The following is a 13,707-nucleotide window of genomic DNA, read 5'->3' as shown; positions in this document are numbered from 1 at the left end:
CAAAAGAGCACATGCCCTGTCATTGTACAACTTGTAAAAAGTTTCGTTATAAGGTGCAGATGGATACCAGACAATTTACACATGAAACACTGCTTAGACAGGCTTCACACTGAGGGAATTTTTAAATTATTTTGTGGGGTACATGCTGGCCAGAGACGAACGTCCTCCCGTGTAGGCACTAGCTTGAATGTTATGCCTCTTAAATATCACCCCTAAGCCTCTGAAGTGAACAAAGATTGTGAATTTGAGCAAAAACATGGGTATTTGAACAAAAAATGGAAATACAACTAAAAACATAATGAAGATAGCTAAACCCTTTTCTAATTATCTCATACCAGTTAAAACATCCAACATGCAGACCACTCAGCAGCATCATTCTCCTAACATACTTTTTCACTTTAAAGGAACGATCACAAATGATGGGCTCCCAATCAGGTGTTGTGACCAGAGGTTGAAAGAAATGGCTGAAAATCTAGAAGATTTGGGTTGCGCACCCATAGATATTCCTAAGAACGACCCCTTCTATTCACGCTTCGATCAAACGTGCATGGAGTTTGTGAGGTCCACGCCAGCTCCACGGTGTTCCCTGGGTGAGGAAGCTATTTACAATCTTTTGTGAAATTGCATTAGAAGAGTAATATAACAATGAAAGTCCACACAAATTTTTGCATAGTCCTACTAACAATGATGTGAACTTACTGCTGTTGATGATTAAGCTGACCTGAGGAAAGCATGGGCATTTGCTAACAGAGCAGCCAGCAACAAAAAGAAAAAACAAACAAACTACCTGAAACATATGCAGTCGTCTTAAAAGAGGTAAAGGCAATAGCTATTTCACAGGCCCGAGAGAGCAAGTGAACGAGCAATCTGCCTATCTGGATGGGTCCCAAATCTATGGAGTGAAGCCAACCAGCCGAGGCCATGATCCTCTGAGAGCCAATGTTGACGGTCGTCTGAAAAATCACGTGAGTTTGCTTGGTGGAATAAATGCATAGCCCATAAAAATATTATAGATCGGATTGGGAATGCTGGGCATATCCATTTGCCTATTTCAAGGGTTAATTTGACAGGATTCATAAATAATAACTAATGTTATTAGTTATATTACTGCTCTAGGTACTACAACATTATTAATTCCATAACATTATTGTTTCCATACTGCCTCTACAGTATACTACATAATTGCAACTATTGCTTCTTTCCTTCTGTTACAAGTACTATTCACTCAGATTGCCACTGTCTTCTTAATACTATTTTTTCACACTGCCACAATCACAGGGTCACTACACACTTTCAAAATGATAGCTTATAATGCTATGAATACTGCTTTGATTTGCTACTAAACTATGACTATCATTACTCACGCCAATAAAAGTACTTGAAATGCAGCTAACATTATTTTCCCTTGGAACAGCTGACTAAAGAAGGGTTTGAACTGCTTTCGCTCTCAAAGAACATGAATGATGGGTGTAACGTCCCAAAGAATGCGGCCAAAGGCAAGTTCTGCTTCAAAGCAGGTAAGAGAGAGAGAGTGAGAGAGAATTAGTTATTTTAATAATACCAGTGGTTAAAAGATTTATAAAGACGTAAGAAACTGATAAAGATGCAGGAACCCTCTCCCTCAAACATCCTACTCCACAGGAGACGGACGTGTCAATGAGATCCTAACCTTGACCTTCTTCCAAGTCTTGTGGGCTCGTGAGCACAACAGAGTGGCAAAGATCCTCAAGGACCTTCGTCCAGGAGCTAAAGATGAGGAACTTTACCAGGAATCCAGGAGGATCATCATAGCACAGCTCCAACACATCACCTTCAACGAGTTCCTCCCAAGTGTGATACGTGAGTGATCTGCTACTATTATGATGACTATTAATGAAGCTAATTCTGCTATTAAGATGCATATCTACTGCTTCTTTCTGGCATAGGCCTCACTTTCTTCATATGTATCGCCTCTACCGATCTAAACACTGATTTATATCTGGTAGTTACTGCATTCAAGATGGTGAAGGGAATTGGACTAGAAATCTCATCCCAAAAAGCTTACTGAGAACCTAGAGGTAACATCTTATGAGTCACCACATTCAAGGGAAAAAGGCACTTAGGCAAGATAAAAAGTAATTTTGACTGTGATAAGATCCTCTCTTCTCTTTGACAGCCTTTTCGATCTTAGCAGCTCAAGGAATGCTTCCCAAGACAGGACGAACCCAGACAACTTTATACAATCCTACAGCAGATGCTACAATCATCAATTCCTTCTCAACAGCTGCCTACCGCTTTGGGCACAGTGAAATAAGGGTTAGTACAAGCGTTTGATGTTGTATGCATGGATGCTGGTACTGACACTAATCAAAAATAGTAAAATGAGCTAACACTAGCAGCACTTCAGGCTTGTGTAAATGCTGAGAGTCTTCTTTTATCTCTAAGGATTCCATCAGGAGCATGAAGAAGAGTGGAAAGCTTGTGGAAGATGAACTTTCCAGTTTCTTCTTCAACCCCTTCCAGCTCTATGATCGAAGTTCCATGGGGGACATAGCTAGAGGAGGAACAAGCAGCAATTCTAAGATGGTGGACCAGTTCTTCACGCAGGAGGTAAGATTTGAGTTCGGAGTTTCCAAAGTCAAACAAAACAAAAATCATAGATGCAGCATTAAACAACTTTCATCAAGGAAAGAAGGCCATAGGATGTCTCTTACAAATGGAAAAATTCATAAAAATCACGGAACACAAAAATACTGAGTCAGTTACAGAATTAAAAAAAAGAAGAAGAAAACTGTAAAGTCTTCTGATTGCAGGTAGCAGGAAAGCTCTTCCGAGGCCCCTCTGGCTTCGGGCTAGACCTGCTGGCTCTGAACATCCAGCGAGGCAGAGACCACGGCCTTCCAGGGTACACGAAATGGCTGGCCAAATGTGGATTTCCAAATATCAACAAATTTGAAGACCTTTCTCGCGTCATGTCTAAAAACACCATCGCAGCCCTGGAGAGTGTTTACAAGTAAGAATTACCAGCAGTGCTACTACCACTTTACTGCTACTCCTAGAGAGTAAATGAATGAATGAATAAATATACAGATAATTACATGTTCTTCCTGCATGTACCTTGTTGGAAGGTACCACAGACCCAGATAATATGGCACAAAAACTTTTTTACAAAATTATCAGCTGTAACAATTGTGGCAGCAATACCTACTACCACCACTAATATCACAATGACCATTTCTCTTTCTTCAACTAATTACATGTTCCTCGTCTTTGGTCCGGCGTAACTTCTGTCCTGTGACCTTACCTTCTACAGTCTTTGGACTGAGTACCCTTGCTTAATAGAACTTACAGCATACTCTCCTTTAAAACCCACTGTGCCTCAGCTCCCTTAAGTCACCGAATTATGTACCAGCTGAGTGTAAATGGGTCTGAACTGGAAGGAAAGTGCCTTCTGGTGGGGCCTCCTGTCAGGGATAGAGTTGATTTGGCAATAAGATTACTGTAATAGGTTGCAGGAAACTAATCTCTAAATGCTAGCTTAGAATTGGAAGTGTCATTATTCTGGAACCACACTCCAAAGGGGAAAAGCCGCATGGATGACATCCCTTCCTCTTCCCTCCAGGTCTGTACACGACATAGACTTGTACCCCGGGGGGATATCTGAAACACATCTGGAAGGAGGGATCCTCGGCCCCACTTTCACCTGTTTACTGACCGATCAGTTCAAGAGAATGAAATCTGGTGATCGCTTCTGGTATGAGGAGAGAGGTCAGGCTGGGTCATTCACGCAGGGTGAGTTGATTTGTTTATTAATTACTGAAGCTATCTGTAGGTAATTTAATGATTTATTAATCAATGTAATGAGGTAAATTAAATGTCGAGCTCATAGTTTATGAAAAAATTAATTCTGGGACTTGTGGCTGATATTTAATTAGAAGGTTAATGAATGATCTACTTAGTTCAATGATTACATATATTAAATAATGAGTCATTAGCAATGGGTTTACTGATAGTTCATTTTAATAATATATATATATATATATATAATTATATATATATATATATATATATATATATATATATAGAGAGAGAGAGAGAGAGAGAGAGAGAGAGAGAGAGAGAGAGAGAGAGAGAGAGAGAGAGAGAGAGAGAGAGAGAGAGAGAGCTCTGGGTTTGTTTAGTCTTTTATTTATGTACCATATCCAGACCTTAAAACCTTAGAGAACGTGGTAGAATTTCATTACAGTGTGCTGCATTACACATTTCCATGGTAATGTTATCAGGGTTTACGTCACAAAGAGAGAGAGAGAGAGAGAGAGAGAGAGAGAGAGAGAGAGAGAGAGAGAGAGAGAGAGATTTTCCAGTCCCTTAAAGTGCAACAGTCAATGGGACAGCCAACCTAGTACCTTTTTACAGCCCAAGTTCGAAAAAAAAACAGACAGAAGTGAACATGGAGATAATAGCCTAAGGGCACTGCAAAGAACCTCTCATGCTGAGTGTACTGAATGAGGCAAACTGTAACCACTTGACCTGCAATATCTTTCTTGCAAGGGTCTTGAGAAACTGACGTGAGCAATGATGGGTCACGACGAGACTGACAGCCACCAGGCTGAATACAGGAGGCATCGAGAAACAATGCCTCTTGTCTACTGTAGCGCAGATACCAGAGCTACATAAGGCCTTCACTACCAGAGCCTTGGGGACACTATAGCATCAATGGGTCTCAACAAGAACTAGAGCCACAGAAATTACCTTAATTCTCTCACGGTTGTGGGGCCAATGCAAAATATGTACTTCTGAGAGCCACTGATGTAACCTCGATTATTTTCCATTTAAGACTGATTGCATAAAATGCATGAGTGTTTTTGTGTGGGTCACTGCGCAACAGCTTCCTTGCAGGGCCTTTGTGAGCCGACAGAAACATCGCGGGCCTCAATGGGCACAAAAGCCACCAGGACGATGTGCATTCTTTTCCTCTATTATGCAGAGATTGCTCATAGCTTTATGTTTCCTCTGTAATGAGAACCTGAGAATGCTTTTCTTTCTATGGCCTTAGTAACTGGTATACGCAGTGATAAGTTATGGTGACATCAATTTTTCAATCAAATGCAGAAAAATACAGAAACAGCTGTTTTTTGTGCCAAGCTGCTCTTACAAGGGAGTGAACTGGTATAAGGACCCAATGGGTCTCACCAAGCTTCAAAGCCATCTAAATAACCTCAAATATTTCTTGATTGCCGAACAAGTGCAGGATCGGTGGAAGCAACTTATTCTGGCAAAAGGTTGCTGCACAAGAATTCATTTCTTGCAGCTTGTACGAGCAGCCTTAAATTTAGCATCCGAAATTACTTTGATTCTCTCCCTCCATTGCAGACCAAATGCAACAACTGCACCAGGTCTCCCTTGCGAGGGTCTTGTGCAACAACATTCCAGAACTGAAGAGGATCCAGCGCTTCCCCCTTCTGGAACCAGGACCCAAAAACCCAATTCTGCCCTGCGACTGTCACGGCAGCCTCATTCCGAACTATGACCTGACCCCTTGGAGGATGACATAGGATGTCGGCTGGGATGCTGTTATTATGTCTATATTTGTTTTTAAATGTTTTATGTGTATTTTTCTTGAAATAATTTATATAATACATACATACACACACACACACACATATATATATATATATATATATATATATATATATATATATATATATATATATATATATATATATATATATATATATATATATATATATATATATATATATACATACATATATATATATTACACACACATATATATATGGTTTCAGTCTTTTCAATTTTATGTATTCATTATTTTATCTAATCATTTATTCATCGCTTATCAATCACTTATATAGGCCTAACTATGTTGTATTCATCACCATCCGTAAATTATTTCCATACATTAATTTGATCTATATATTTCTAATTAATCCCTCCTGAGAATATCACGTGTAATATGTAGCTTAGTATAAAGTGACGTACTGAGAGATGCAAGAAATGTGGGCAGTACCTCCTGCTAATCCTGCGCACTAGTAGCATGAGGAATGCACAGAACTCATAAAGCAAATATGGTTGTGTTTGACTAAACCCGTTGAGCAGGATGTGTGAGAAAGGGACACTACTAAAAACAGCACTTAGTAGGTAATGTATACTTCCTCCACTGAACGGTGAATAATTGGAATTATATTAATGTGTGAGATGGTTTTCATGGCAAAAAAAGTAGTCAGCTAAACCTTGGTGAAAGCTGATCATTTTGAGTCATTCTCAAGAATGAACATTTTATTACCCTCTACCCTTCAATTTTGAATGTAACCCACAGAAGTCTTTGGACCCCATGTCTTTAACTGCACAATTGTAATTATATATATATATATATATATATATATATATATATATATATCTTTGGATATATATATATTTAATATATATATATATGTAATATATATATATATATATATATATATATATATATATATATATATATATATATATATATATATATAATATTATATATATATATATATATATATATATATATATATATATATATATATATATATATTGCTGAGCAGGATGGTAAATTGCTGAACCTCAGAGTACCGTGAGATGAGACAGATGATAACAAGGCAAATTTCCCCTCTAAACTACTTAGTCCTTACGATTACTGATGATACTTTTGAGTATTTGAAAGCCTACCTAGAACATAGAAAAGACTGTGTACAGATTACAGATTGCACACTCATATTCATCCTATGAAACATTGAGAAGAGGATTACCCCAAGGAAGTGTTAGACTCCATCGCCAATCCTATTTTGGATATATACGACTGGAATGCCAAATGTCCAACATACAAATGGGGTAAAGTTCACGATATTTGCGGATGACGCCCAATTTTATTTATCCATAAACAACACTAGGGATATATACATAAAATTAAATGCTGCTCTTACCAGTATTAAAGAATGGATGACATTAACGCAAAAAATTTAAATATAAATAAAACGGAAAGTTGGAGGGAAAGTATAATAAGAAGCCTTGGTGATATTCGGCTGAATATAAATACTAATTCAGTTCTGACTGCCGATACGGTCCATGACTTTGCCGCTCGCAATTTGCCTCTTAGTACTAAATCATCTTATACTGGCTTTGTTATAAAGAAATATATTGATGACTGTTCTCTTACAAAACTTGGGATTGTACTGTATTACCAATAAAGTGGACTATTACAACTCTATCATAATCCACCCCAAATTTAATTTAGGAAAGAATGTGAACGACATTTATGCTAGAGAGCCAAAAATCAACCAATCATTCCAAGTCTTTCATGAACGTTATCTTACACTAATCTTACCTCATCCCCATCCGCTGGGTGTTTACTGGTTTATTGGTAGTTCCTTACTGAGATTTTGGTACATGTTGTTTTAGATTTAGCTGGCCTTGTGCCAGCAAAGGCTCTTGCTCCTAGAGCAGCCCGTAAATTTTGGTACAGAAACTCTGAAGATGTTATTGATGCGTGCGAGCGGTAAAGTAGCGTCTACACACAGACAGGTAAAACAGAGATAAAAGATTCAGACATCTGTGTTTGTCAGCAGACAAACAGATGGCGATATTGAGACACATAATAAACGTACGGTGTTAAAACATACACCAATGGAAAGGCCAGGAAATTCTACATATGGCCAATTGCATGAGATTCGAGACAGATTAATGAATACAATGCAGTAGCATATGTGAAATGGAGAGACGTTTGGCGTCTTCACAAATAGAAACACAGTTTGATACAGAAGATTCGTTGGAACATTATGAGTACATGATTAGAATGCTTGCATGGCAATGCAAGTAGTGGTGATTGTACATACATCAAGACAACAATGCTTAGGGAGAAACAGACGGAAATATTGTATGGTTGAAATCACGTTCCTGTAGAGAAAGAAAACGAGACGCTCCTGTTTTGTCCTGTCCACTCTGATGGATGACGACTGAGGAACACACGAACACACACGTGTTTGGAAGAGACAGCGTCGAGCTCTTACAAATACAGTGCGGGGGCACCAGTGTAAGGACTGGGGTTTGAGTGACATACTGGCTGGGTGTTTACTGGTTTATTGGTAGTTCCTTACTGAGATTTTGGTACAGAATCTTCGAAGATGTTATTGATGCGTGCGAGCGGTAAAGTAGCGTCTACACACAGACAGGTAAAACAGAGATAAAAGATTCAGACATCTGTGTTTGTCAGCAGACAAACAGATGGCGATATTGAGACACATAATAAACGTACAGTGTTAAAACATACATCAATGGAAAGGCCAGGAAATTCTACATATGGCCAATGGCATGAGATTCGAGACAGATTAATGAATACAATGAAGTAGCATACCATATGTGAAATGGAGAGACGTTTGGCGTCTTCACAAACAGAAACATACATACAGTTTGATACAAAAGATTCGTTGGAACATTATGAGTACATGATTAGAATGCTTGCATGGCAATGCAAGTAGTGGTAGTTGTACATACATCAAGACAACAATGCTTGGGGAGAAACAGACGGAAAATATTGTATGGTTGAAATCGTGTTCCTGTAGAGAAAGAAAACGAGACGCTCCTGTTTTGTCCTGTCCACTCCGATGGATGACGATTGACGAACACAGGAACACACACGTTTGGCAGAGACAGCGTCGGGCTCTTACACTACCACCACACTAGTACTGGGCGTCACGGGGCGCTCTGACTCACCCTTATCCATTAACACTTTCACTGATGACGCTAATTTAGTGATCGATTGCACAATTAACTCAAAGCAAGCGTCGATTTTTGACTCCAGACTGATAATATCGTTGGGATCAGAAATGTGAGAGGGTTGCACAGGTGGAGGAGATGGAACGGCATCAGAAGAAATTACAGGTGCAATTGTATCTGACTTAGCGGGTGAATCCTGACTAGCTAAAGCTTTCCTCTTCCTATCTCTAGCTAGTTTCTTAAGATGTGAATCTAAAGTCCTCCACTTCTTTAAATCCCAGTCGCTCCACTCCTCACAACGTAAATCCGCTGTGAATCTAAAGTCCTCCACTTCTTTAAATCCCAGTCGTTACACTCCTCACAACGTAAGTCCACTGAACATGTTTGTCCCCTACATTGAACACAAACAGTGTGAGAGTCGTAAGACTCCTTAGTCAGTCTAGTATTGCAGTCTTTGCTACAATACCTAATACTTGAACTACTAGTGTCAGACATCCTGGAAAATTCTAAGATAAGTCCAAAAAACGGGCAAAAAGTCGTAAACCAATGATCAAAACTCGCCTAATACTATCTTCATTATGGTGAAAGGCTATGAAAATAAATACTTCACCAATCGAAGATAGAGCAAACAACCAGCAAAGTATAAATTTCACCATCATTTTCCAGCAAGATGGTGCACCACCACATCGGGGACTGTTCATAGGTTCCTAAATCAAACATTTCCAGACTGGTGGACTGGAAGGGATGGCCCAATTCCCTGGCCACCTTGTTCACCAGATATCACTCCCCTGGACTTCTTTCTATGGGATTATGTTAAAGATATCATGTATCAAACAAAGATACGGGACATCACTGATCTCGAGCAAAAGATCACTGATGCCATTGCCACCACTGATGATGCTATGCTACAGTGAACATGGCAAGAAATAGAGTACTGTCCTGATGTGCTTCATGCAGCTAATGGTGCCCATATAGAGGTGTATTAAATGAGGCATAAAACTTCAATATCTACTCCTTACTTTGTAATAATTTCCACATATTAGTCTGTTCATTTGCTTTTGTAATATATTCTTTTAATTGTAAAGAGACTTTATGATATATTATGTATATAATATACTGTCTATACATATATGAATGAATTTTACCACATCATCGTGATTCATATGCAAGCATTAAACTACAAATGTCCTTAATATCCAATTCGCTCTACCTCAGAAATAATATATTTTCTTACTGTATATGTAACCTGAAGGGGAATTTTTTAGTTGATAATAAGTTCGTCATCTCTGTCGGGAGGACTTGACCTCGTCGACTTAAACTGTCTACCGAGAGGTTCATCTTCTCTTGGATGAATCTGGTGGTAAGCCTAACCCAATTCTGGTCTGCCCAAATGAGTAGCTCCTTCGCTGCCTGACGAAGGGAGAACGAGTGGGTTCCGCCCTGATCCCTGATGTAGGAGAGAGCCGTGGTGTTGTCGGAATGTAACACCACGGTTCTGTTTGCTACCACTTTCACAAAATGCTTCAAGCCCAGATGAATGGCAGACAACTCCCTGGCGTTTATGAGAAGCTTCTTTTGCTCCAGAGACCATGTGCCAGGAGCTTCCAGGGTGTCCAGTAGAGTTCCCCATCCCTGGTCTGAGGTGTCATCATAAAAGGAGAGGTCAGGGCTCAGCAGATGCAAAGAATTTCACTCTAAAAGTCTGTCCCTGGATGTTCACCACCGGAGATCCTCCTCTATCTCATTCATAATTGGAAATGTCGCTGTGTCCAGTTGCTTTCTTCTGTCCCAGCTTGCTCGTAGAAAGAACTCAAAGGGCCTCATATGAAGTCTTCCTAGCTTCACAAACTGTTCCATGGATGAGAGGGTGCCAAGCAGATTCACCCATCGATTCACTGAGCAAACTGTAAGTGAAAGAAGGTCCTGTACCGACTGAAGGCAGGACTCTATCCTCTTTGGGGAGGGAAAAGCCCAAAACCTCAAGAGAGTTGATCGTCATCCCCAAACAGAGAATCTACTGAGTTGTGGCTAGTTGAGATTTTTCTTGATTCATTAAAAGTCAGAGTTCCTCAGCAAGAAGAAGGGTAGTCTGCAGATCCTTCGTGCATTGCTCCTGTGATGGGGAGCAGAGGAGCCAGTTGTCTAGGTATAAGCTTACGTTGATACCTGGGAGATGAAGCCATCTCGCGAGGGGCGATAAGACTCACGTGAATACCTGCGGGGCTGTGGAGACCAAAACACAGAGCATGAAACTGGAAGACTCTGCCCCCAAAGACAAATCTCAGGTATTTTCTGGACTCTGGATCTCCTGGAATGTGGAAATACGGGTCCTGCATGTCAAGTGTTATCATCCAGTTGCCCTGTTGGATGGAGGATAACACTGACTGATTTGTCTCCATTTTGAACTTCATCTTCTGCATGAAGAAATTCAAAGCACTTACATTGAGGACAGGCCTCCATCCCCCAATGACTTGGGTACCATGAACAAGCAGTTGTAGAATCCTCTTGAAGTCCAGTCCTCCACTACCTCTAAGGCCCTTTTCCTTAGGAGGGATGACACTTCCTCCGTGAGAGCTACAAACTTCTCGGAGCCCTCCGAGTATGCTGTCAATGCAACTGGCGAATTCACGAGAGGAGGGCACTCGAAGAAAGGGATCAAGTAACCCTCTTTGAGAACCTTAACCGTCCAAGGTTCTGGGCCTCTGGCACTCCACCTCTTCCAAAAGAGGGAGAGTCTGGCCCCCACAGGTGCACGAAGGATAGGGGAGTCACTTTTTGGTAGAGGTCCTGGCTGAAGTCCTCTTGATGGACCTTGCGGAGAAATGCACCTTGGAGTCTCGAGAAACTAGACTGTCTGCACCCCCACAAGAGATGCTGCTGCAAAGGAGATACAGATTTAACAGAAAAGGCAAAAAATCTTTGGGGAGTTTCGATGATTGTGCCTGCAGGTCTTGGGTTGATTTTTTCTGCAAATCAGTGGCAATTCCCTTAACGGCCGACTGAGGGAACAAATACAGTACTGTTTGTCCAAGGGAGAGTACAAAAACGCAGACTTCTGGACAGACGTCACTCCCTTCGTGGTGAAAGAGCACCACAACTCCCTCTTCTTCAATACACCAATGGCAAAAAGACCTGCTACTTCAGAGGAGCCATCCCTTACTGCCTTATCCGCATAGGATAACATGCCCAGCCAATCCACTGACACATTGACAAGTCGGTTGCTAAAACGTCAAGATCTTCAATTTTTCTAATGAGTGCTCCTATCGACCAGTCCAGAAAGCTACACAATTCCAGCACTTTGAACAAGTGCTTCACAAGGTGGTTGAACTCCGATGAAGAGAAGAAAACCTTAGCAGATGAAAATGCCGAACGTCTGGCTGAGTCTATCAAACCTGAGAAGTCACCTTGGTAAGAGGCAGCACCTCCCAAGGACAGAGCTTCTCCGATCGAGTAGGAGAGATATCTCCTGGGCATCAGTCTTGCAGGGGGAAAGGCAAAAGCAGCCTTCCCTAGCTCCCTCTTCACGGACAACCAATCCTTCTCCTTCTTGAGCGCCTTTCCTGCAAAGAGAGCCATCTTAACGTAGGGGCGAAGAAGAATCTGCTTGGTTCCTCATCAGAAACGTGGAAGTGGGCGACACTGGAGCAGCTGGTTGGAAGTGAGATTCTAAAGAAACAGGAGACAATGCAAGGTCTTGAGAAGGCTTATGTGAAGTGGGAGCCTTATGAAGTAGGCCCAGTACATCTAACTGCTTCTTAATATGAGCGAAAGAATGATCTTCAAGCACGAGAGCAGGTAAAGAAGAAACAGGTGGGTGTTCAGTAGAAGAAACAGGTGGGTGTTCAGTAGAAGAAGCAGGTGGGTGTTCAGCAGAAGTCGGGCGGTCAGTTGGCGCCGAGCTGGCTTGTGACAGGCACTCAGGGGAGCGAGGCAGGCACTGTGAAGTCCGAGACAGGCGCTTAGGAGTATGAGACGGGAGCTCGGAGACCAGGGAGCGTTCAGGCAAACCATCTGTCCGTTCATGTGGGCGCCCAGAAGAAGAAGAGCTTTCTTAAAAGAGCACTTAGGAGCTGAGCACAGAAGTTCTGCATGAGAATGCTCGGGCAAGATGGTGAACAGGGCTGCATCATGTACTGCAACCTGGCTGTGGGCTAGCAGAAGGGTCTCTAGCACGCTTCGGTGAAGTGGGAGGCCTCTCTACCGTGACGTCTCTTCAAGGGACGAGATTTCCCAGGAAGCGCCAAAAACACCTCTTATTCGCACCAGAGTCACTACTGGAGTCAGACGATAACCGGTGGGCACTCACTGTGATGCCTTTCAAATGACTGTCAGAACCACAAAGCACTGAATTGGATGAGGAGGAGACTCCCACGGACAAACCCCGCTAACCTTCCTTGGACCTCCGGTATGTCTACTCCCAGGATCAGGGGAGTGAGACAGTGACCTTTGTCTGGGAGTGTCAGTGGGATGGACAGTCACCTCCTCCACTGACACTTGTTTGACTATGTACTTCACCCATGAGGACTTTAAGTGATTCACCCAACTTTGACATAGTATTAACTATAAGATCGAATTTGCAATCAAATTTACTCTCGAGGCTGGCTTCAGCATCGGGTTTGGAAGCATGCGATCCAGGAATAGGAGTTGATGGCGAATTATTAGGAGGATTACCGATGGAGGATAAAACATGGGCAGGAGAAGAAGGAATGTTACAGTCAGTGAGTCCAATGTTAGTGACAGGTTCTACGTTCTGAGCTTTACTTTTGGCTCTAACAGCCACCTTCCTCTTCCTATCTCTATATAATTTATCCAAACGAGACCTAAGAACCTTCCATTTCTTTTCATCCCATCCATCACATTCAGCAAAAGTGAGATCTATTGAACACTCTTGTTCTCCACATTTTGCATGGATCGTATAACTATTGTAGGTTACTTAGTCCATCAGCCAGGGTCCCATTTTTGGCTCAT

The 13,707-nt window shown here is 41.4% G+C and overlaps 1 protein-coding gene across 1 annotated transcript in view; it reads left to right on the top strand.

Annotated features, from left to right (window-relative positions):
- The window catches only part of LOC136848904 (peroxidase-like), a 10,400-nt gene extending 4,866 nt beyond the window's left edge, over positions 1–5,534 (top strand). The window contains exons 6-14 of the mRNA XM_067121726.1: positions 405–590; positions 841–965; positions 1,415–1,517; positions 1,642–1,839; positions 2,156–2,295; positions 2,425–2,589; positions 2,793–2,992; positions 3,602–3,771; positions 5,353–5,534. Of these exons, the coding sequence (XP_066977827.1) occupies positions 405–590; positions 841–965; positions 1,415–1,517; positions 1,642–1,839; positions 2,156–2,295; positions 2,425–2,589; positions 2,793–2,992; positions 3,602–3,771; positions 5,353–5,534 (1,469 nt within the window). The remainder of the gene's footprint in view (positions 1–404; positions 591–840; positions 966–1,414; positions 1,518–1,641; positions 1,840–2,155; positions 2,296–2,424; positions 2,590–2,792; positions 2,993–3,601; positions 3,772–5,352) is intronic.
- The last annotated feature ends 8,173 nt before the right edge of the window (positions 5,535–13,707 follow it).

Source organism: Macrobrachium rosenbergii, chromosome 20, assembly GCF_040412425.1.
Source record: "Macrobrachium rosenbergii isolate ZJJX-2024 chromosome 20, ASM4041242v1, whole genome shotgun sequence".
Classification (NCBI taxonomy): Eukaryota; Metazoa; Arthropoda; class Malacostraca; order Decapoda; family Palaemonidae; genus Macrobrachium; species Macrobrachium rosenbergii.
The sequence above is the reverse complement of the archived record's forward strand: the minus strand, read 5'-3'. Positions and strand labels throughout refer to the sequence as shown.